At 36.1% G+C, this 22,355-nt stretch overlaps 2 protein-coding genes across 4 annotated transcripts in view; both read left to right on the top strand.

The window, feature by feature from the left end:
- The first annotated feature begins 6,999 nt into the window (after positions 1–6,999).
- LOC127453669 (nuclear receptor coactivator 7) lies at positions 7,000–15,554 on the top strand. Of its 2 annotated transcripts, XM_051720234.1 has the most exons (7): positions 7,000–7,077; positions 9,694–9,844; positions 11,922–12,047; positions 12,219–12,371; positions 12,626–12,721; positions 12,831–12,904; positions 14,626–15,554. In XM_051720234.1, the coding sequence occupies exons 1-7, from the start codon at positions 7,052–7,054 to the stop codon at positions 14,759–14,761; spliced, it is 762 nt and encodes a 253-aa protein (XP_051576194.1). In that variant the 5' UTR covers positions 7,000–7,051; the 3' UTR covers positions 14,762–15,554. The 2 variants fall into 2 exon arrangements, with proteins under 2 accessions (XP_051576194.1, XP_051576195.1); XM_051720235.1 differs by lacking the exons at positions 7,000–7,077; positions 9,694–9,844 and adding an exon at positions 11,027–11,556.
- Positions 15,555–20,203: 4,649 nt separating this feature from the next.
- LOC127453662 (5-azacytidine-induced protein 2-like) overlaps positions 20,204–22,355 on the top strand; it is a 19,117-nt gene continuing 16,965 nt past the window's right edge. For both annotated transcript variants that reach the window (XM_051720225.1, XM_051720224.1), the window contains exons 1-2: positions 20,204–20,348; positions 21,633–21,855. In XM_051720225.1, the coding sequence (XP_051576185.1) occupies positions 21,640–21,855 (216 nt within the window). In that variant the 5' untranslated portion in view covers positions 20,204–20,348; positions 21,633–21,639. The remainder of the gene's footprint in view (positions 20,349–21,632; positions 21,856–22,355) is intronic.

The raw sequence follows: 22,355 nt of genomic DNA, 5'->3' as shown, positions 1-22,355 counted from the left end.
TGAAATAAAAAATAACACACATTCAATGTTAATTTTTAGATATTATGAAAAACACTTGTGAAGCTACAAGGTTAAAATATATCAGATACTCTCTTGAGAAAGAAATATATATGTTGATCACACATGTACTGTACACCCAAGAATAAATCACCCGATTCTATACTCAGTAAACTTTATGTTTGTGCATCTTATTTAGAAACTTATTTAATAAATAACTTCCATAATATAAGTCTGATTTGTATTGTATGTTACAAGTGTATGGCTGTTTAAAAGAAGATATTGCTTTTGTAACTTTACCACTTATAATATGATCGTGTCATAAAGACTTTAGACTGTTTACACTATACAGCACTTATAACATTAACTTTATTAACTTCTGCTGCATTAAAATTGGATGTTGCTTGTGTTATAATGCATTATACTCTAAAGTATAATTATGAATAAGGGAAGTCTTTTAATGTATTATAACTGTACTACTATAAAATAACTGAAATTACTATAAGGTGTATTATGAAAAATTACTAATGCATTATAATGCCTTTACAATGCATTATAAATACGGTCTTCATAGAAAGTGTTACCAAAAATTCTGCATCGTTTGCCCATACATTTCTGGATTTCTGGATGCCCATTCATTTTATTCTTTTTACAAATTTGTTCTCTGGTACATGCTCTGTGTCGATCCAGAGGTTGTGACTAATGTAAACATTCTCAGAATGAAAGAGAGTGTTTAAAGCAGCACAAAGACTGAAAACAAGTGTGAGTCGAGTGGAAGCAAAAGAGGAAGTGCATCTGGGCATGTGCGGCTCGAAATCCCGCGATTACACCAGGTGGAAGACTAGCGTTTGACTTATGATGCACAGCAATAAAAAATTATGTAAATAAGTCTCATTCAATGTGTGATGTATGTTAAAATGTATGTTTCCTATTTAATTGATCTGTAAAGCACTTGCTCTTGTTGCATAAGAAGTGAGATTAGGACCAAAGTTCCATCTCAGTTTTGCTGTTGCTGAGCAAAATCTATGAAATCAATTCTATATAATTGAGAGCAGGGCTAATTGTCACACTTGAGGGTGGGGTTTACTAATTGGGTTTACTTTTGAAAGTCAGTTTCTGTATAGACACACACCTTAACCTTGTGGACATTGTATTTTGGTTTCGCTATATGTAATGCATAATTTAAATCAATTTAAACTGACTGAATACTGTTCATAAGACTCTAGACTGTCATTTAAGGGTTAAAGCTCTGCCGCACGACTCATATGACACAACAATATGCCGCTGATTTCCTTGAAATGCTTCTACAGGCACAGAGCCAAAAAAAGTGCCTCTGATAAAACTTAATCTCTTTAAGTTTTTTCATTGAAACCTGTTTGGTTGTAAAGAGTAGCGTCTCTAGTTTCATTTGATATGCTGCTTTAAAAAAATCTGTTCATTTTTCAAGCATCGGCACGCTGATAAACACGACATCCACATATGTGGATTTTGGGACATTATTCCCTCAAAAGTTGGAAAAACTAGTTATTTTGAATAACTTTCATCATAAACACATCAGTTGGTCATTTAGCTTCACTTTATTTATATACATTTTGTTATCACTATACAATACAATTAGTAAATGCATTCCTATATTTACTGTATATTATCACATTGAGAATAAATGTATTCATGCAAAAGCTGAAAAATGTGTCTTTCAGAGGCTTTATATGGAGTTAGGATGAAAATAAGGTGCATTTCAAACTGTTCTGAGACCAGTGCAGACAGACAGCACACTGGAGGTTAAAGCTATTGCACATGTCCACCGTTATTGCCCAGGGAAAGTAGACAGTACATTAGACATAGGTTGAACTTTTGTGACAACTTGCCCCAATAGCACAAGCAATAGTGCTTGCCCAACCATCACAACCACCTAAAGAAAATCTACACCTGCATTAAACAATCTTTTATAGGCTTTTCAGCAAAATGTAAAAAGTAAGTAATAAAACAACAAAAACAGAGAAGATTACATATAAAAATATCAACAAAAAAAAAATTTTGGGCAAATATTGTAATTGATAAATTGTTTACATTTAAAACACATGTGATAACATGCATCACCTGACTTTGATGAAAAATATCTTTGTCCTGAAAACACATTTAAACATTCATAATATAGTTGACTGTTTATAACACACGAGCTATAACACAGATATGATGATAGCGTGGAGGGTAAAATACATAAACATTACTCTAATGTAAGAGAGTTTTGAACGAGGTGTGTGAAACCAACATACAAATCCTCTGCTCGAGTAAACACACTTTTGTATAATTGGACTTTTGTCTCTAAATCTTATCATTACTGAGATATAAGCCTTTGTGACAACTAGCCCCGGTCTCCTCATATATAACTGTTAGAGGCCATGTGTTACTACTATTTCCTGTCTTGTTTTCTCAAGATTACTTTTCTTGAGATTATTTTTCATTAAGTCAAGATCACAAAATTAATATTGCATGACGTCAGTGGGCATTTCCATGTTTCCCGTCAGCTCATTTGTGAAAGTTTGAGAAAGTTCCAAGTTATCTGGGACCAACAAACTCTTTTGTTTACATACAGGGCTCCCATTGGGCTTATATGATGCAGTATTGCATCAAGTGGAGGCAGAGCAAAATATTCTTGATAAGGATTTCCCATAGGAAATGCTACAACAAGTTCTGTCTAGCATCATTTCCTGCAAATACCAAAAACAGACTGCACAAATCCTTTCTGTTTAGTCAAACAGACACACTGACACAAGTAGTGCTGAACAATCTATTATTACTGGAGCTGTCAAAATAAAAAAAAAGTTTAACACGTTAATTTTTCCCTATAGCGATTAACGCATTTGATGTTGATAAAGTATAAACCAGCATATACACTTGTTGAAAGGGCGGAACCTTTGCAAAGTGTGCGCCCGAAGACATTACACTGACGCACACACCACAAACACACACAACAGTGATTCCTTGTCAGTGATTAAATGATTAAGCTCTTAGCGCTATTTGATGTGCAAAACAAGCCGAGATGTGACTTGTGATAGAAATCAAGTATTTTTCAGCCTATGTAAGGCACGTTTTAATTACCACAGAAGCACGTTAAGTCTTGACTATCACCAAAACACAGAATGAGACGTTTTTGTCAGCAAGCGCTTTTCATGTGGAGTTCAGAGCGGCGCTGGACGCTGGTGTTGCTGCTCTGACGCGAATCATGAACGCAGCTTCACGATTGCTGTAATAGTGTATAGTCACAGTCTACTGGCAGATTCATATTGTGGATGATGAGAGTTTAAGAGATTTAATGCGCATTGCAATGAATATGCAACATATGTGGAGACTAGTTTTCACTTAGTCAAACTCCCACTTTGACTTTATGAAACATTTAATGTTACTTGAATTGGTGATATTTTAGGTCATTTCTATCTTTATAGTATGGAAGGCTTTGTTTGGAAAATGTTCATAAAACATTATATTGGTACATATTGTTTTGCTTTTTTCCTAAGAAGGAAATAAATGCATTTTGACAGGAAAATAAGTATATTTAGAGTCGGCATTTTCTAAAACTGTGGGATTAAAATCTGGATTAAATATTAAAAAAAAAAAATGTGATTAATTGCAATTAAAATTTGAATCGACTGACAGCACTAATTTTTTTTAAAACAGTGAAACAATTTTATTATAAAATATGATTAATATTTGAAAAACGTTTTGTCCACCAAATCAAAGTAATGTGGTATAACCAACATGTAGGTAGAAATGTTGTTGTCATGTGACAAAAATCATAAAACTGAGAAGACCTATTTAAACTCTGTGTGTGAAGATTTAAAAACAAATCATTATTTTGTCATATCATTAAATATCAGTATTTTGCATGAAAAGGCTCATTTGGTTCAGGTCATTTGGTGCAACCACGAGAAAACTTCTTAATATTCTTGACTTAAAAATTCATGATATTTGTAAAAAAAATATTTGAAACATGTTTGAAATTAATGATTAAGTTGCGTTCACTCTCATGTATTCAAGGTGCAAGAAACTATTGTAATACCTTTTACTTGATGGTTACACCACATGAAATTTTTAAAGTCATTAAATCAATGTTTTTGTAGAAAATGCTATAAATGTTTTTCAGTTTTTTTTAAAACATCATAAACTCAAAGATTACATGTCTACAAACTTGACACACACACACACACACACACACACACACACACACACACACATATACTGGATATATATATCTGGAGAGGTGAGGTGTCCAAGTCACATCAGCTACTTACTGGGGAACCTCAGGGCTCAGTGCTTGGGCTACTTCTCTTCTCTATATACACAACATCACTGGGACCCATCATTCAGGCACATGGTTTCTCTTACCACTGCTACGCCGATGACACACAGCTCTACTTGTCTTTCTAGCCCAACGACACCACAGTGACTGCTCGAATCTCTGCCTGCATGGTGGACATCTCACCCTGGATGAAGAAACACCACCTGCAACTCAACCCAGCCAAGACCGAACTCCTTGTCTTTCCAGCCAACCCTGCTGTTGAACACAACATCACCGTGCAGCTAGGTGCAACTACAGTAACGCCTTCCAAAATGGTCAGAAATCTAGGGGTAACCATTGATAACCAACTGAATTTCACAGACCACATCTCAAAGACAGCACGATCATGTAGACTCTACAATATCAGGAAGATAAGACCCTTCCACCTTCCACCTTTCTGAACATGCCACACAACTTCTTAAGTCACTTGTCATCTCTAGACTGGACTACTGTAACGCTCTCATTGCAGGCCTCCCTGCATGTGCAATTAGACCCCTGCAAATGATCCAGAATGCAGCAGCACGTCTGGTCTTTAATGAACCAAAGAGAGCACATGTTACACCACTCCTTGTCTCTCTTCACTGGCTGCCGGTTGATGCACGTATCAAATTCAAGGCTCTGATGCTGGCATACAGAACAGTCACTGGGTCTGCTCCAGCATACCTAAAATCATTTCTACAGAGCTACGTGCCCACCAGAAGCCTGCGGTCGGCTAAGGAACGTCGCCTTGTGGTACCAACACAAAGAGGCACCAAAACACTTTCCCGGACTTCACTTTCTGTCTTCAAAAAATGGCTAAAAACACATCTTTTCCATGAGCACTTAACCAGTTATTAAAAAAATAAAAAATGTCCTTGTTGCACATTATTCTGTTTTAAATGCTATTCTGATGCTAGTGAAACTTTGTAATACAGCACTTTTCATACCACTGTCTCCTTAAGATGATTCACTTATGTGTTCCTCTTTTGTAAGCTGCTTTGGATAAAAGCATCTGCCAAATGAATAAATGTAAATGTAAATGTGAATATACAGTATATATTCATTTTGTAAAGAAATTCCTACATATGCACAATTTTAATTTCTAAACTATTTTTATTCTAAACAAATTTTAAGCAAGCATTTAGAAATCCTAAGAAATCGCACAAGTTGGCTCGTACAAAAACATACGACTTTTACTCCCATAGAGAAAAATGAATGAACCAAAGAACAATGTTATTACCATTTTTCCATAGTTTAACCCCTAACCCAAACCTAAACCAAGATTGTAATAGGAAAGTAACTTCTGTGTACCACATAAGAAAGAAAACATCAGGGTTTGGTACGAGACGAGAGATGCGTATTACAGGTTATTAACACATATCAGTCGTTTGTATTGCATAAATAAATACGGAATGAGTAACCAAACAGTCGTTGCCTTTCATATAAAATAAAGTGTTGGATAGGAGGCAAGCTTAAACATTTTTGAAGTTCTGTTTGTTGATTGAAAAAGTGGTACCTTTTCGTACAAGCCAAGTCGTACAATGTCTTACGATTTTGCCATTTTTGCAAATTATTAGTTATGAGTTGTCATAAACTATGTTGTAACATACATACTGTACATACATACCTTTATTGACCGTATGTGTGTAATTGGGATACAGTTGCAGCCAGACAGTCAGCAAGATTGCAAAAGTAAACATTAAAGACATTGTAGACAAAAGAAACCTAATATGGTAATTTACACAAATTTACACAAATGTGAGACACTCACATTTGTGAACAAAATAGCACAAGAACCATCCATGCACAGATGCCTTAAAGTGTCCATGTTAAGAACAGACATGGGTTGGGTTATGTCGGGATGACAGGGTGGGATATGACCAATATCTATATATATATATGGGTGTTTATCAGAAGTCAGTGGTGCCACAGCACATAATAGATGAATTGTACTCAGAGATCCAAATGACCTTCTGTAACTCCCTGAAGCAAAGCACACAGACAACAACATACTGCACATTATATATATATATATGCATTATATATGCACTATATATGCACAGTATGTACTAGTACAAATGTGATATTGCAATAATACAGAAAACACATTTACATTAAAGTCAACATGACTTTAATGTAAAAGCATTTTGCTTTCATAATCCGATACATGTCAGAGTGAAACAGGATATTTAATTAGAAATAAATCGGCGGGATTTGATTTTATTAATTAGAAACTGATTGGCTGGTGTAAAGTGTCTCTATTAGGTGATTGAGGAAGATTTCAGCTAAAAAGGAAAGTCGTTTCAGAGCAAATTAGTACATTCGACTTAAAGATTATTTACACAAACATTTTTATCTTATGACGTGCAGTGGTGAATCGTTCAAGACCAGCACAGTGCCTTTAATCACGTTGAGGTAAGAAAGCGCTGATGTTCAGAGACTTTATCTCTTTGGCAGCAAATTTCCAGACCTGAAGTGGCACAGTAACTTATTGAACTCCAGTCAGCAGCACAGAAGACTCATTTGAAGTTAATATGTCACTCAGTGGTCTTCCTAACCCAGTTGTGAAATGATGGCGGACCTTGAAGGACCTTTGGAAGGGTTTTGGTGAAAGAAGCTTATCTCAGCTAAGATGTGGGTATAAAACGGAGCGGCGGCGAGTGAGTCTGGGTGGATTTCGGTCTCCAGCACTACGACACACTCCTACATAAAAGACATCTGCATCCTCTGATCAACATGGGTGTCGTATACAGCGTAGGAGAGTAAGTCGCTTTGATTAAATCGCAGTATTGAATTGAGAACGCATTCTAAATTCCAAATCGAAACATGTGAAATTAAGGGAATATAATTAAAATGAAAAACAAAAAAATCAAAGAAACTGCACTCTAAAAATATTTTAGCCTTTATTTAAGATTTACTTAGAATTGTGTCATTTTTAACTAAAATTAAACTAATAAAACTTAATATTTATGTATTTATTTTGTTGATATTTAATTTTGTTATGGAATTTAAATTGTAAATCTTAAAATATTTTTTTTAATGTGTAAATGTCATTTAGTAAATAAGAAAAAAAAATTATAAATAAGAAATTAATTTTAATTTCAATTATAATTATAATAATTCAATTTAATTAAATAAGTTGTAATAATTAAATATATTAAATGTTTTTGAATAATTTACCCATTAAAACCTGGACTGTTTCCAGACAAATTATATGATACTAATAATCAAAGTTTGCGATGCCAATAATAGAAATTTGAATTTAATGTATTTGTATTTCATTGAATTTAATCAATTAACTTTCATATTATGAAAGTTTAGAGAATATGAATATATATACTCGACATATCAAGAATAAAATATGCATAATTAGACAAAATTAATGATGTTTTTATTTGTGTTTTGTTAAAAAACTTTTCTTTTCTTTGAATTATAATTCAATTAACTCTTTGTTTAGGTGAGGCCAATTCAACTTAAATTGAAACTCATGATTTGAAAGGAGGGCTAATTCGTCCAATCTGAATTATGACATTTCTAGCTTTTAATTTGATCCTTTTAAAATATGTTCTATCTGCACAACTTAAGACGTGAATTTTTAATTAATTTTAATTAATTTCCATGCAGGTCTAAGCTGGTTTATGCTAGTTAGTGCTGGTTAAGTGCTAGTTTAGCTGGACCAGGGTAGCTATGTTGTTTACCAGCAAAAAATGAAAGAAATACTATGAACGTTCATGTTGTTTCTCAGCAGGGCTGACCGATAGAAAATATATAAAGAAGTCCAAACGTACTGTCTGTATGCTGGTGACCGGTGGTCTATTCAACAGGAAGTATAGGATGTACACTAGTTAGGGACGATAGCATGTGTGCTTGGGCTTTCAGCCAAAAATGGAGCTCTTTTACATGGTGCAGTAAAATTTAGTTTTTAATTTAGTTTAGCCATAAAGACACAACAACTGTCTGTTTCCTGTGTGCAGTGAAACATTTGTGCATGTTTGATGCTTTAATTTGTGCGCAAGTTTGAGGGAAATCTGCTGGTTTGAATGTTAAAAACAAATGTGCTGCAGTGTAGCAGCGCTTATAAGAGTTCCAGTTTCCAACATTCCAAGAGTTTCCTGGAATTCACTTGCGCAAAACCCAGTCTGGAAAACCCAGTCTGACATTGTAATGATATTCATGGGCGGTTCTAGGGTCAGTGGATATTCTTGGCTTAGCCCCGACATCTGTGGTTACGTATGGGTGTATTTTGTAAAATAATACACTTTATAATCAAATTATAAATTAAAGTCAATCTTTATATATTTTTGGAAATAAAGAGCAGTTATCTGAGTTACTGTAGACTTTTGTCAGTTCAAACCAGTCTGGTCATTCTCTGTTGACCTCTCTCATCAACAAGGTGTTTCCGTCCACAGAACTGCCGCTCACTGGATGTTTTTTGTTTTTGGCACCATTCTGAGTAAATTCTAGAGACTGTTGTGTGTGAAAATCCCAGAAATACTCAAACCAGCCCATCTGGCACCAACAATCATGCCACGCTCCAACAATCATGCCACGCTCCAAATCACTGAGATCACATCTTTCCCCCATTCTGATAGTTGATGTGAACATTAACTGAAGCTCCTGAACCGTATCTGCATGATTTAATGCACTGCACTGCTGCCACATGATTGGCTGATTAGATAATCACATGGATGATTGTTGATGCCAGATGGGCGGGTTTGAGTATTTCTGGGATTTTCACACACAACAGTCTCTAGAATTTACTCAGAATGGTGCCAAAAACAAAAAACATCCAGTGAGCGGCAGTTCTGTGGATGGAAACACCTTGTTGATGAGAGAGGTCAACAGAGAATGGCCAGACTGGTTTGAACTGACAAAGTCTACAGTAACTCAGATAACCACTCTGTACAATTGTGCTGAGAAGAATAGTATTTCACGAGGGGGACCTACACAATATTAGGCAGGTGCTTTTAATGTTGTGGCTGATCAGTTTATATTACTCTTTGTTTTCAGGATTATGTATCTAAGTATGTTCATTTGAATGGACCAAGTCATTCGGGGCTTAAGCCCCTGTAGCCCACCCCGTTACTTATACATATTACTTAATATTAAAATATATTTATATTTTACTAAAGACTTGATACCAAAGTACTGGTACTTTTGATATCTCTACAAGATGATAAAAAACATTCGGGCTTAAGCCCCCATAGCCCACCCCTAGCACTGCCCATGATACTCACTCCATCAAACTTTGCATAACAGCATGTAAATACATGCATTATCTGGCAGAGGAAAGTGTGTTCAATTCTCAATTTTAAGCTCATTTTCAATCAATTACGTATTACAGTTCATAACACGGAGTATGCTTCTGTTTATTTTAGAGTCGATCATTTGTATACGTTCTTCGTTCAGTGGTCTCCAGAGAGCATCTACAGTAAACACAGCAGAAAGCAGAGCTTAGTGAAGGTCCACAGGGATACACTGACTGTGATTGGCAGTTTACTCAAGAATCCCGCCTCCAACAACTGGCAGGTAACTTTAAGAAATATATATAGTTTTTATTTAAACTTGTTGATTAATTAATATTTTTTTTATTTTACTGCAAAATATTCAGATATATGTTTGAAAGTGTAGGGAGAGCGACTCGACTGCATCATTCACAATGCATCATGGGATTGGGCGGTTGCTGCAGAGCACTTTTGGCGCCCTTTGCTTGTCTCTGCTTAGTGGATCTTTCTCTACAGGATCATGGGTAGTGTAGTTCTTCACCAGGAATTTGCTATTAAACATGATTTTTTTTTAAAAATTGAAATAACGTGGACTAGTGGCTTCATGGTAGCTCACAGTAGGTCTGTCTGTAAAGGTTTATAAGTTATCGCCTATGGAAAAAAAAATAGCATTTTTACTTCTGGAACCTGACTGTTGCACTCTCTTGGACATTTGGCTTTTGAATCGAAGCCTGGCTGCTTTATATGATGATTGGTCAAGCTCTCAAATGGGCAGGACTTGGCAACAAAGGGCCAATAATGGCAACGGTGATGTACATGATTGACAGCATCACTGCTGTAAAGCACAGAGTGTTCGAGATACACGCGCATTTAGTTTTAATGTGACGTAACACATTTATTACAGCTTTTACAATCAGATATTTTGCATATTTTGTTGCAAAAACAGTTTTGAGCTTAGTTAATTATTTTCATTAGGAAATTTCTGTTGGAGTAGTTCTTTGCGCAGCTTTTCGGAACAACATTGCAGATAACAAAAACAATCGTTTTTGCTTCACTAGTTTTGAAAAGCACGAGCTCAGGACACATATTAGCCCCAAACCCACTGCCACTTTCCCCCCTGTTCTTTAATTGCCATATTTTATGAGATCAAGAACTGGATGACCACCAATTTCCTCAAAATAAATGCAGACAAAACAGATATTATACTAGTTGGTTAAAAAAATCTCTATACCATAAAACTTATTTGGAAACAAAAATCAGAATCAGAATCTCTAAATATCATAAAACTTATTTAGAAACACAAATAGACACCAATGAGCCAATCACTGTCATTGTTGTCATATAGATTAATTGTGGATAGATCATTTGGACCTGGAAGAATTTAATGAGAAATGTTTGAGTTCATATTGAGATCTCTGCAAATCTGAGCACAGTTTGAGACATTGTTGAGATCTCAACTCAGAACTCTAGTGCAGATGCATGTAAGATTACTGGAGTCTTTCTCTGGAGAAACATCTCAGAAGCAGAAGACTTTAGCAAAAGTCTCAATTTGCTCTCTATTTAATCTGATTGATGTCTATAGGAGAAAAAAACTGAGTTATAAAAGGGATTTGTGCAATTGTGAGTTAGAACACATTTAAATAATTCTCCAGGAACACAATCATTTTCCCATCTCCAAACTTCTAATGTGCCATGAGGCTGCAAGCGACTTGTAACAGTTTACTGTTAACATACCATATTTGGCAAGACTTCCTCTTTTATGTTGTGTTTTGCTGGAAAATAAATTAAAAGTCCCTAGGGTTGAACTGACGGGAAGAGAGAAAAAAATGAACAGACCAATGAGAGGCAGGAAACACTATATAAGCAGACAGAGAGTGGCTGAGGACACAAACAGAGTCAAGACACTTTCAAAGCAACTATTACACACCAGAAATACCCTCAGTAGACATGAGACCAATACCAAAGAGCATGAAGGTTTTATACTTTGCCAAAACATCCGAGGAGCCTTTTGTAGAGGTGAGCTTGTCTTTGAGGAATGAATTTGTGAGAGTTTTAGAAAACGAGCAGCAATGTGCATGCAAAATTTTGACAGTGCATGAAAATCTCTGCATCTTATGAATGCATGAAAAAAATGCTTTTTAGTTTGAAGCCAGCATACAGAGGCTCATGTGTTGTTAGGCTAGATACTATTTAATATAGCTTAATTAACCTGAATGCATTGTTACACCAACAAAAGTCATTCTTAAGACTTGCTTAGGAAATAAAGTAACAAGTTGCTATTTTTTTACTGTGTGATTTCCAAAGCTTTGATGATTTTAAGTGGATTATCTGTTCATTGGTCGTTGATGTTAACAATGCTTTTCTTGTGTCTTTGCATTCAGATCATCACTGTAAAACCGGACAAGCGTCGTCTGAGTCTCTGTAGCTCCACAGACTCTGAATTTGAGGATCTGCTGCCAGTTTTAACAGACCAAAGTCATATTTTGCAGGTGCATCATCTTGAACGAGTAAGCTTTTTTTAAGTTCTTAAACTTTTAATTTAGTGTTCATCTGGTACATCATGCAATGCATGGACTGATCAAATGCATAGCTTGAATGCACAAGGTGCTCCGTCAAATTCATAAATGTCGTTTCTTCATTATTTCTATATATTTATATGTGCATCTTGATCTTCACAGCTGATGAATCACATTCCGGCACGGACTCAAGAGTATCCATGGAAATTACTGTATAGCACGACGGAGCACGGCACCAGTTTGAACACACTCTACAGACACATGGCAGACATAGACAGACCTGTTCTTCTGGTCATCAAGGATACAAACAACCAGGTAAGATGAAAAACTGATCATTGATGCACATGCATGACTTGATCTTACATCAGTTAAACCCTCAATATGTGCAACTTCTTTTATGCACTTTTAAATGAATTTGAAAACTAAGCTATGTTTAACGTAAACATGGATGAATCTTATAAAACATGCAAAATATTTCTGTATATTTCCTTCTATCTTTTGATTGTTGGGGTGAAATTGGACCTGGACATGTGCTAAATGATAAAACAATCTTGTTGAATAATTTTCAGGTTTTTGGAGCGTTCTCTTCCGACCCTTTCAAAGTGAGCAGCCACTGTTATGGCACCGGAGAAACGTTCCTGTACAGCTTCTGTCCGGAGTTTCAGGTAAATATTTTTTCAGTCCCTGCCGCTCTGTTTTTTGTTAAATAGCTGGACAACTGCCTGCTGTCCTACTGTAATGTCACGGGTTCTTAAACGGTTTGTGTTCATGCAGATATTCCGCTGGAGTGGAGAAAATTCCTACTTTGTAAGAGGATTCCTCGACTCGCTCCAGATGGGAGGCGGAGGGTGAGTATTACTGTTGTTTCATGACATTAAAGGTATAGTTCAGCCAAAAATGTAAACTTTGTCATCATTTACTCACTTACTTTCTTACGTGAAACACAAAGATGTTCGGAAGAATGTTCATGCTGGTCTTTTCCATATAATGAAAGCAGATGGTGATTAACAGTATATCAAGATCCAAAACAGACAATAAAGAAACCTAAAATGCTTGCGATCAATTTAAACTATGAATAAGGGCTTAAAATTAAGACAAAGCTATCGTATGACTGCAGAAGTCGTTTGGACTACTTTTATGGTGTATTTTGTCTGTTTTGAAGCTTGACAGTATAAAATGATGACAGAATATTCATTTTTGGGTAAACTATTAATTTAAGTCCCAAGTCGTTTTTGTATTAAAGGATTAGTTCACCCAAAAATGAAAATTCAGTCATTGTTTACTCACCCCTGTGTTGTAATAACCCTATATGACTTTCTTTCTTTTTCTGAACACAAAATGTTGTGCTCAGTGATGTCATACAATGGCAGTTTATGGTGACCACCTCTTCAAGCTTCAAAAGAACACAAAAGTATAATTCAGAAGTCTAATAAATTATTCATGAGACTCATGATTGTTGTGAAAGCATACGATAAGATTTGATGAGAAACAAACTGAAATCTAATGTATTATTTAGTGAAAATGTTCACTGACCGTTGATCTCCTGTGTGTGTTCATGATAGGACACGAGAGCAACAGTTCACGCAGCCCCTTCACGACATTGGGGCGTTCAAGTGAAAACTCGTTTTATCTTAAAACAGGTCCTCCACAGCGATAGTCACAACACAACACAGCTGCACACAAAACAGAGAACAGAACTTTCTAAACATGTCTGAAGAGTTTATAGTTGAAGAATTGATGCATTTCTATGCCCAGCCTTATTTATAGAGGAGCGCTACAGGCAGCCACGGTCACACCGTGTCCTAAACTGATGGCAAATGACGCGATTAAAGGTATATTTTCTATGGTAATCAGAGTTTTTGTCCTAACCAGCAGTGATGAGTGATGGTACATTCTATAGATCGCTTGTTTTCTATTTTCAGCATTTTGTGGGTTACTCTGTCCACTGTGAACTGGCACCGGTCCAAAAACTTAAAAAAAATAAATAAGGCTGGGCATAGAAATGCATCAATTCTTCGACTACAAACTCTTCAGACATGTTTAGAAAGTTCTGTTCTCTGTTTTGTGTGCAGCTGTGTTGTGTTGTGACTATCGCTGTGGAGGACCTGTTTTAAGATAAAACGAGTTTTCACTTGAACGCCCCAATGTCGTGAAGGGGCTGCGTGAACTGTTGCTCTCGTGTCCTATCATGAACTCGCACAGGAGATCAACGGTCAGTGAACATTTTCACTAAATAATACATTAGATTTCAGTTTGTTTCTCATCAAATCTTATCGTATGCTTTCACAACAATCATGAGTCTCATGAATAATTTATTAGACTTCTGAATTATACTTTTGTGTTCTTTTGAAGCTTGAAGAGGTGGTCACCATAAACTGCCATTGTATGACATCACTGAGCACAACATTTTGTGTTCAGAAAAAGAAAGAAAGTCATATAGGGTTATTACAACACAGGGGTGAGTAAACAATGACTGAACTTTAATTTTTTGGTGAACTAATCCTTTAATGATAATTGATAAAAGCACATGGATGGATTTATCTAATGATCATGTTGTTTGTGTGTTCAGTGGATACTTTGGCCTGTGGTTGGATGCTGACCTGTATCAAGGCTCGAGTTATTCATGCAGCACTTTCTACAACCAGCCACTCTCACTCCATAATGACTTCACCATTCAGGATCTGGAGGTGTGGACCTTCATGTGAAGAGAAATCAAGAATCTTCCCAGCATCGCCAAAGGCTTCATTGCAACAAACCATTCCAGCTCTGAAACTGCCGTAACTTGTCTCCTAACTGAAACAGTTACAGGTGGATCAAGAAAACAGGTTGGGGCAGGATTACCGTTTGGAGTTGCTATTTTCAGTAACTGTACAAATCCAGTCAAAGTCCACCTGACTGAAAACTGACAACACTGACAATGCTGAAAACCATTACTCAAGATCTGTAATGGTGATTTAAAGCTTCTAGAGTAGCACATAAATTCACTCCTGGGCATCGTGTATTTAAAAATGGACTATTTAAGCTAATCTTGTGTGTGTTATTGAAATCCAAATCTGTCACTTTCTGTATAAGGTTCTATTTCAGTTAGGATTCTGCCTAAGAAGGGAGCTCCCTATGTAGGCTGTTTTGGAATAGAGCTCTTGAGTACTACTGAGGAAAAGTCACTTTGTGTATTGTCAGATACTCAGTGTCTTCACTTTAAAAATGCACTTAATAGAGGACCAATGGTTTACATGTTATACTACTAATTGATTTGTGTCCAGCAATCAGAGCATTGATGAAAAAGGATGTGAAAATTAAAAATGGATGGGTGCGATTTTACTACAAATTACTGTATTTTTGTACTGTATTTAAATAACTTGTTTGAACTATGTAAATTAGTCTGTTTTTTTAAATGTTTAAACTATTTTACTGACTAAGATTGTGTCTGTATTTCTCATGCAGTGCTGGCATTGCATTTGTAAACCTTGAAACGTCTAATAAAAAGCATGGCTTTTGCATCATGTGTAATTCGGATTATCTTGTTAGGTAACGCTCTTTCATTTCCCAACATTTAATGAGAACAAAATAAAACACACAGTCCATACTGACCTATTAACAAGTATGCATGTATACACACCTGCCATATATCAGACACCTGTGTGAGTGTGGCTCAGAGTTTGAGTTTGTTTCATATGATCATCACAGTATTAGATCATTCAAAATAACATGATGTCAGAAAAAATCGAAATAGGTTTTAATACAACTCTTAGCCTGAAAGGAAGCGTGTGGAGAAACCTGCTTATAAATGAGGTTTGCTTACTTTGTGAGCAGCTCCACCTAGTGGTTACAGTATTTTCTCATTAGGGCTGCAACTAATTATTATTTTGATAATCGACAACTAATCTAGCAACTATTGCAGCGATTAACCATCAGCTCTTAACCGACAATTCAGCTTGTGCCTGGAGTTAAGAGGTTGTATTTAACATGTGCTTACTAAAAAAATAAAGAAAAGAGGACAAAAGCATCTTTTAAACACTTCCAAATAACCTTTACTGAATTACAGGAAAAAATACTCAAGGAGTTTAATTCAGAAATTGTAGAAATTTAGCTATGATTACTTTAATTCAGCCATGATTACTTTAATCAATGAGTGAAAGTGTCAAATAACAGGACAGTGACTGAGATTCATGTCATGTGATTATAACATGGCAGCCCCCATGTGCGGACCCTCTCCATGTAGAATAAAACAGCTTTTATAAGGTTACTGATATGACTTTTATAAAGTGATATGCACCTTTAAGACAAAATACCCTTATATTCAAGATTATATTCAGCATTCTCTGAAAACACATCCTCAAGTAAATGTACCTTGTTTTAAATGTGTTATTAGATATTTATATGGGAAAACAAGCCAAAAAAAAAAAAAAAAAGAGTAATTACAAACGTTTTTTTTGTTGCCGTGTATAATGGGGTAAGACTACACTCGCCTTTTTGTTCATTTTATTTCAAACCATCTTTAACTCACAATAGACAACACTGGCTGGTGAGCCTATAGGTGCCCATCTTCATACATCTATCTGAGAGCTTGAATGGGGCACAGACTGAAATGGCAAGGTGCAGTGACACAGCATTGTGGCAAAGCCCAGCGTTTGCCAGGTAAATGAGGCATTAGAGAGGAGGTGGAGCGGTCAGCGATTGCACTGGTCACACAGTCTCATAAGTGATTTTTGAGCAATAGCTCTGGACAAATGATGGGTGCTCTGACTCCAACACGCCCTGAGGTCGTTTATTCTCGTGAACGTTTCTCCTGCCCAATGTCTGGCAAGAAAAAACTTTTGGAGATCTTCCCAAGATCAACTTGCCTTTTTGGCTTCCCTGTTGGTGAGAGCGGGAAGGGTTTAAATCATGCTTTACTTCTGGTGTTGAGATGTTTTGGTCCCACATTTCTGAACACTGGGTCAAACGCTCCACCTCTTTATTCTCACAGACTAGATATCAGCAGCACTTGAACTATGAGGAGATCTCATGAAAATCAAAATGGGAATATGACCCTCTATTTGAGAACATGCTGTTACACAGTTGAATACTTGTATTGTGACATCATAAGAGAGTGCAACAGTCAGGTTCCGGAAGTAAAAATCCATTCATTTTCCATAGAGAAATTCATCTCAAATGATAACATATAAACCTTTGAAGACAGACCTACAATAAAACTTTGAGGAGCATGCCAAAATTTAAGTTCCCCTCCGCCAGAGCTCTCAAATCTCATGGGTGCTTGCACATATTCAAATTTGTGGCATTAAAATGTTTCTTGCCAGGTTTTACGGCAATGAGCGCGTTCATATGCACACAGGGCCATTTCTGAGCATGTGGGGGCCCTAAGTGAATTCTTGATTGGGCGCCGTCCCGGATTCAGTCCCACCCAAGAAAACAACCTTCCAACCTGGTGGCTCAGGGGCCCTAAGCGGCCACTTATACCACTTACAGCTAGAAACGGCCCTGCATAATTCCCAAAAATCAGCTTATTTAAAAAATCAGACATAGCAAGAAATCTGCATTCACATGACATTTTAAATAAAGGAGTTGTTGTCTGCTTTTGACGTCATCAGTGAAGAGTCATGCGCTCAACATGTGCACACATTGGATAAGCCGGTAAGAACGTAGTTAAGGCGTTTACATGCCACGCGAAATCGGCGTAACGGGCAAAAATCTACCTGTGTCGATCAGCTTATTCTTATGCTGTTTATGACCTTACATCGATAAAGGAACGCTGTTTAACACGTTTATATGACCACACACGTTGTCAGCTTATTAAGCATAATCGATGTAAGAACGTGCATGTAAACGCACTCAAATGCCATTGGTTCTCGAGTGCACTGTAACTGAACATGATGCACCAGGTTTTAATATGCACAAGTGTGAATGAGATTTGAAAGCTATTGCAGAGGGGAAAATTTTCTTTTAATGTATTTTTTTTTTTAACGTGTCTTTTATGTTCTACAGAAGAAAGAAAGTCATAAAGTTTTGGACCGACATAATAAATAATAAAAGAATGTTCATTTTTAGGTGAACTATTCCTTTAAGAATGTTATCATGCAGTGTTTTTGATTTGTAAAACAGCGTTCCAAGGATACTTTACAGAATGTAAGGGGCTGTTCACGCGATGCGCTGTATTTAAATTGTTTTTCTATGTAAATATGCGCTAGATGGATGTCTTTGACCGTTGCGCCACGTATCGCTGTTTTTTACCACCTCGAGCAGAAGCACCGCGGTTTTTTAGACGCGTCTCAAGACACCTGAGTTCTGTTTTAATCATAACACTGCATCTAGGTTTTTTCCACACATTGAAAGTGCATCATCACAATAATCATTACTAGATCAGGGCTACAATGGTTATTATTAAAGAGGCCCTGTTATGCTTTTTGGGACTTTCCTTTAGTGTGTAATATAGCTGTTTGTGCATGTAAAAGGTCTGCAAAGTTACAAAGCACAAAATCCACGCCAAAGGGAGTTATTCTCTCCCACAGAAAATACTCCTCAACAACTACAAGAAATGGCTGGTTTGCAGTCCAGCCATTACTTCTGTGACTTAGCTATGTCACTATGTAACACATTTGCATAATGCCCACCTAAGGGCTACTTCGGTTACGGTAAGGGCCTTTACATTTCCGACACACGCTCTAAGCAGTTGACCAATCACAACAGACTGGACCAGTTGACCAATCAGAGCTGACTGGGCTTTTTCTGTCTTGTATAGCTAATGCGCATGTGCGTTCTCGGGTTGATTGACAGGCGATGTCTATATCTAAAAGGTGATTGGCTCTTTTACCTGTAAGGCGGGACTTCCTTTCTACAACAGTTGACCGATGGGCGCTCAGAGCTTCTTGGTTGAGCGTTCCACTTTCTCCCATTAATTTAACCCTTGTGCGACCTTCGGGACATTTTTGTCTTTTTCATTTTTGTTTTTTTTTATTATTTTGTCTGTGTTAATGCCAATGGCATAAATTTAGCCAAAGGTGTGTATTTTTGGGGGAATTTTCATATTTTAACGTCAGTTCCTATAATACATCTATAATACACAAAATAGTTACAATCAGGACCTCCAGGACAAAAATGTCCCCATTGAAACCAATTAAAACTGCAATATTTGATCCTAGTGTAATTAAAGCAGAAAATAATGAATTCTATGATATTATGCTTTCATTCTGGAGCCCTGGCTTCAAAATTTACATTTTAATATTTTCCACCAGATGGCGCCATTTTTCTCATGTTTAGCTTATGGAGCAAATACAAGCTTTTCCCCTATTTTCTGTTTGCTGTATTAGAGTGCACTGCAGGCCAATTAAATAAATGATGCAGATAAAATTGTGTGTGTGTGTTGGTATGGATGTCAGAGTGTGTTCTGTATGTGTGTATTGAGAAATATGTGTGTGTGTGCGTGTGTGTGTGTGTGTGTGTGTGTGTGTGTGTGTGTGTGTGTGTGTGTGTGTGTAAAAAACAACAGTGGCATTATATAAACAAACTGGCATTTAAAGGTAAATCCTGAAATGAATGAATATTTGGTAGTTATGATCAGGACTGATGTTGGTTAAAAAACCTAAGTCAGTGAAAGTGGAAAATAATATTAATATATAATATTATTATGGCAGTTTTTTGATGCTGACATTTTTGTCCTCTAAGGTCCTGAGTGTGAGTTTGTTATTTTTTTATCTGACACTGCACAAAAAATAATAATGCATCAAAATCAATGTTGTTGCTAATCACTGACATATCCCTGACTGTGATAATCCAAAAAAAAAACAAACAAAAAAAAAACATAAAAAATTAAATAAATAAATAAATCCCCTTAGCATTGAGTTTATGTAAAATAATTCATTTTATGTGTTTTTTTATTATATATATATAAACAACAGTTGCATTATATAAACAAACTGGCATTTAAAGGGTTAAAATCCTGAAAATAATTGAATATTTGGTAGTTATGACTTATAAAAAAATAACTTATTGAAAGTGGAAAATAATATTAATATATAATATTATTATGGCAGTTTTTTGACGCGGACGTTTGTGTCCTCTGAGTAACTTATTTAAATTGACGCACAAGGGTTAAATAGAAGTGGATTGCAATACAGTTGTGTTTCCGCCGGAAGTACAGTCGTCATAGAGGTTCACTTCCTGCAGTGTGTGTTTGTGTGTTGCTGCTTTATTTTGTCGTGTTTTTACTGTCTTCTCTCTAAATCACCGTGTTTTTACTCTGTATCATGGTTTATATTTATATTCCACTCTGCTGTCCAGTCTGACTGCTGTCTGGTAAGTGTGTCACCCCATAGTACACTAGATAGGGAGCACATTATTGAGCCTCATATTTGTCAACATCTTTAACACAAAAACATCATATTGAAACAACGTACATGTTTGTTTGTTTACAAATTAAAGTGATGATTGGCTGGAGTTTGACATGACAGCTTGTTGCTTTGTGCTGCTGAAAAGGACATTTGCTGCTTTACTTGAGGATTCATATGATTATTTTTTTCTCATATAATGTAAATAATCATGTTAGTGGTGTTTTTAATCTAAGAAATGTACCTCATCTGCCTCATATTTCATTCGACATTCATCATTTTGCTCTTTGCTCCTTTGTCACACTAAAGCTGCTTTCTCTTTCGATTTTAACGAGTCCTACAATCTAAAATAAAGGTGTTTTTTATTTATTGTATTTTTTTTGTAACACTATACTGCAAAATTATATTTATTAACATTAGTAAATGCATTAGGTATCATGAATAATTATATACAACATTTATGTTGTTTGATATGCATCAAAATTGCTTGTTCATGTTAGTTTATAATGCATTAATTAATGTTAACATATACAACTTGTAATGTATTCATGAGTAGAAATGATCATTAACCAAGATTTATTAATTAAAGTGACCTAAAGTATTGTTCATTATTAGTTCATGTTACCTAAGCGTTGCTATTTAAATAATAATAATAATATTTACATAATAAAAGTGTTATCTAGACACTTTATCAAAACAGCTTATGTATAGATCAACATTAAATGTGTTTAGCAATCATTATAATAATGTTATAATTCATTATTTTATTGCTAGCAATAAATTATAATAATATTAATAATTAATATTATTGTCTTTTCTGTCATGCATAAAAATCTTTTTTTTTTGTTTGTTTTTTGAATCAGGACAAATACTTGATTGGACCTTAATTGTGAACAATTAACAATTAATGTTAATGTTTTTTTAACATTATCATCTTTATCATTATCTTATTTTCTTCACTAGTTAATTTTAAATGGTCCTGCAGTGTGGTAAATGAATTTGTAAAATACAAATATGCCATGTAGTCTATCGATTAATATGAGCTCATTAAAGCTGCATGTAATTATAAAATAATGCTGTTTAATATAGTTTATATGGACATTTAAACTTACCAAAAAGAGATGAAAGATTTTTCAAGGCTACCGATAATCTCAGAATAGCCAAATATCATGTGATTAATCAGCCTGGCTCATATACTGTATATCCGTCTGTCACTAATTATTGAATGTGTTTATGATGTGTTGTTTGGCAGCTGTGGTATGGATTTCCCCGCTGTGGATGATGACATCTGTATCCTGAAGCATGAGACGGCGTACGGCCCGACCGAGAGCCCCGTGTCTGTGTGCGCCAGCGACGAGTCCGTGGCGTCTCACTTCGCCCTGGTCACGGCATACGAGGACATCAAGAAGAGATTACGAGACACGGAGAAAGAGAACGCTCTGCTCAAAAGAAGAGTTAAACAGCTCGAGGACAAGGTCGGTTTAAATCATGTCTTACAGGTTAAAAACACCATTACAGCAGAAGTCTAGAGTTTAAAAACAGGCACGTGAAGCTTGTTTTTTTTGTTAAGGAACTTATTATGTTGGCTTGAAAAATACTGTTCTACTAAATAAACATATTATTATTATTATTATTACTCCAACTTCTTAGACCAAATTGTTAGACACTTGTCGGGGGTCTGGGTAGCTCAGTGGTAAAGGAGGTGGCTACCACCCCTGGAGTTCGCTAGTTCGAATCCCAGGGCGTGCTGAGTGACTCCAGCCAGGTCTCCTAAGCAACCAAATTGGCCCGGTTGCTAGGGAGGGTAGAGTCACATGGGGTAACCTCCTCGTGGTCGCTACAATGTGGTTCGTTCTCGGTGGGGCGCGTGGCGAGTTGAGCGTGGATGCCTTGGTGGATGGCGTGAAGCCTCCACACGCACTATGTCTCCATGGCAACGCGCTCAACAAGCCACGTAATAAGATGTGCGGATTGA

The sequence above is a fragment of the Myxocyprinus asiaticus genome, chromosome 16 (genome assembly GCF_019703515.2).
Source record: "Myxocyprinus asiaticus isolate MX2 ecotype Aquarium Trade chromosome 16, UBuf_Myxa_2, whole genome shotgun sequence".
NCBI classification, from domain to species: Eukaryota; Metazoa; Chordata; class Actinopteri; order Cypriniformes; family Catostomidae; genus Myxocyprinus; species Myxocyprinus asiaticus.
Note: the sequence above shows the minus strand (reverse complement) of the source record. Positions and strands in the feature narration are given on the sequence as shown.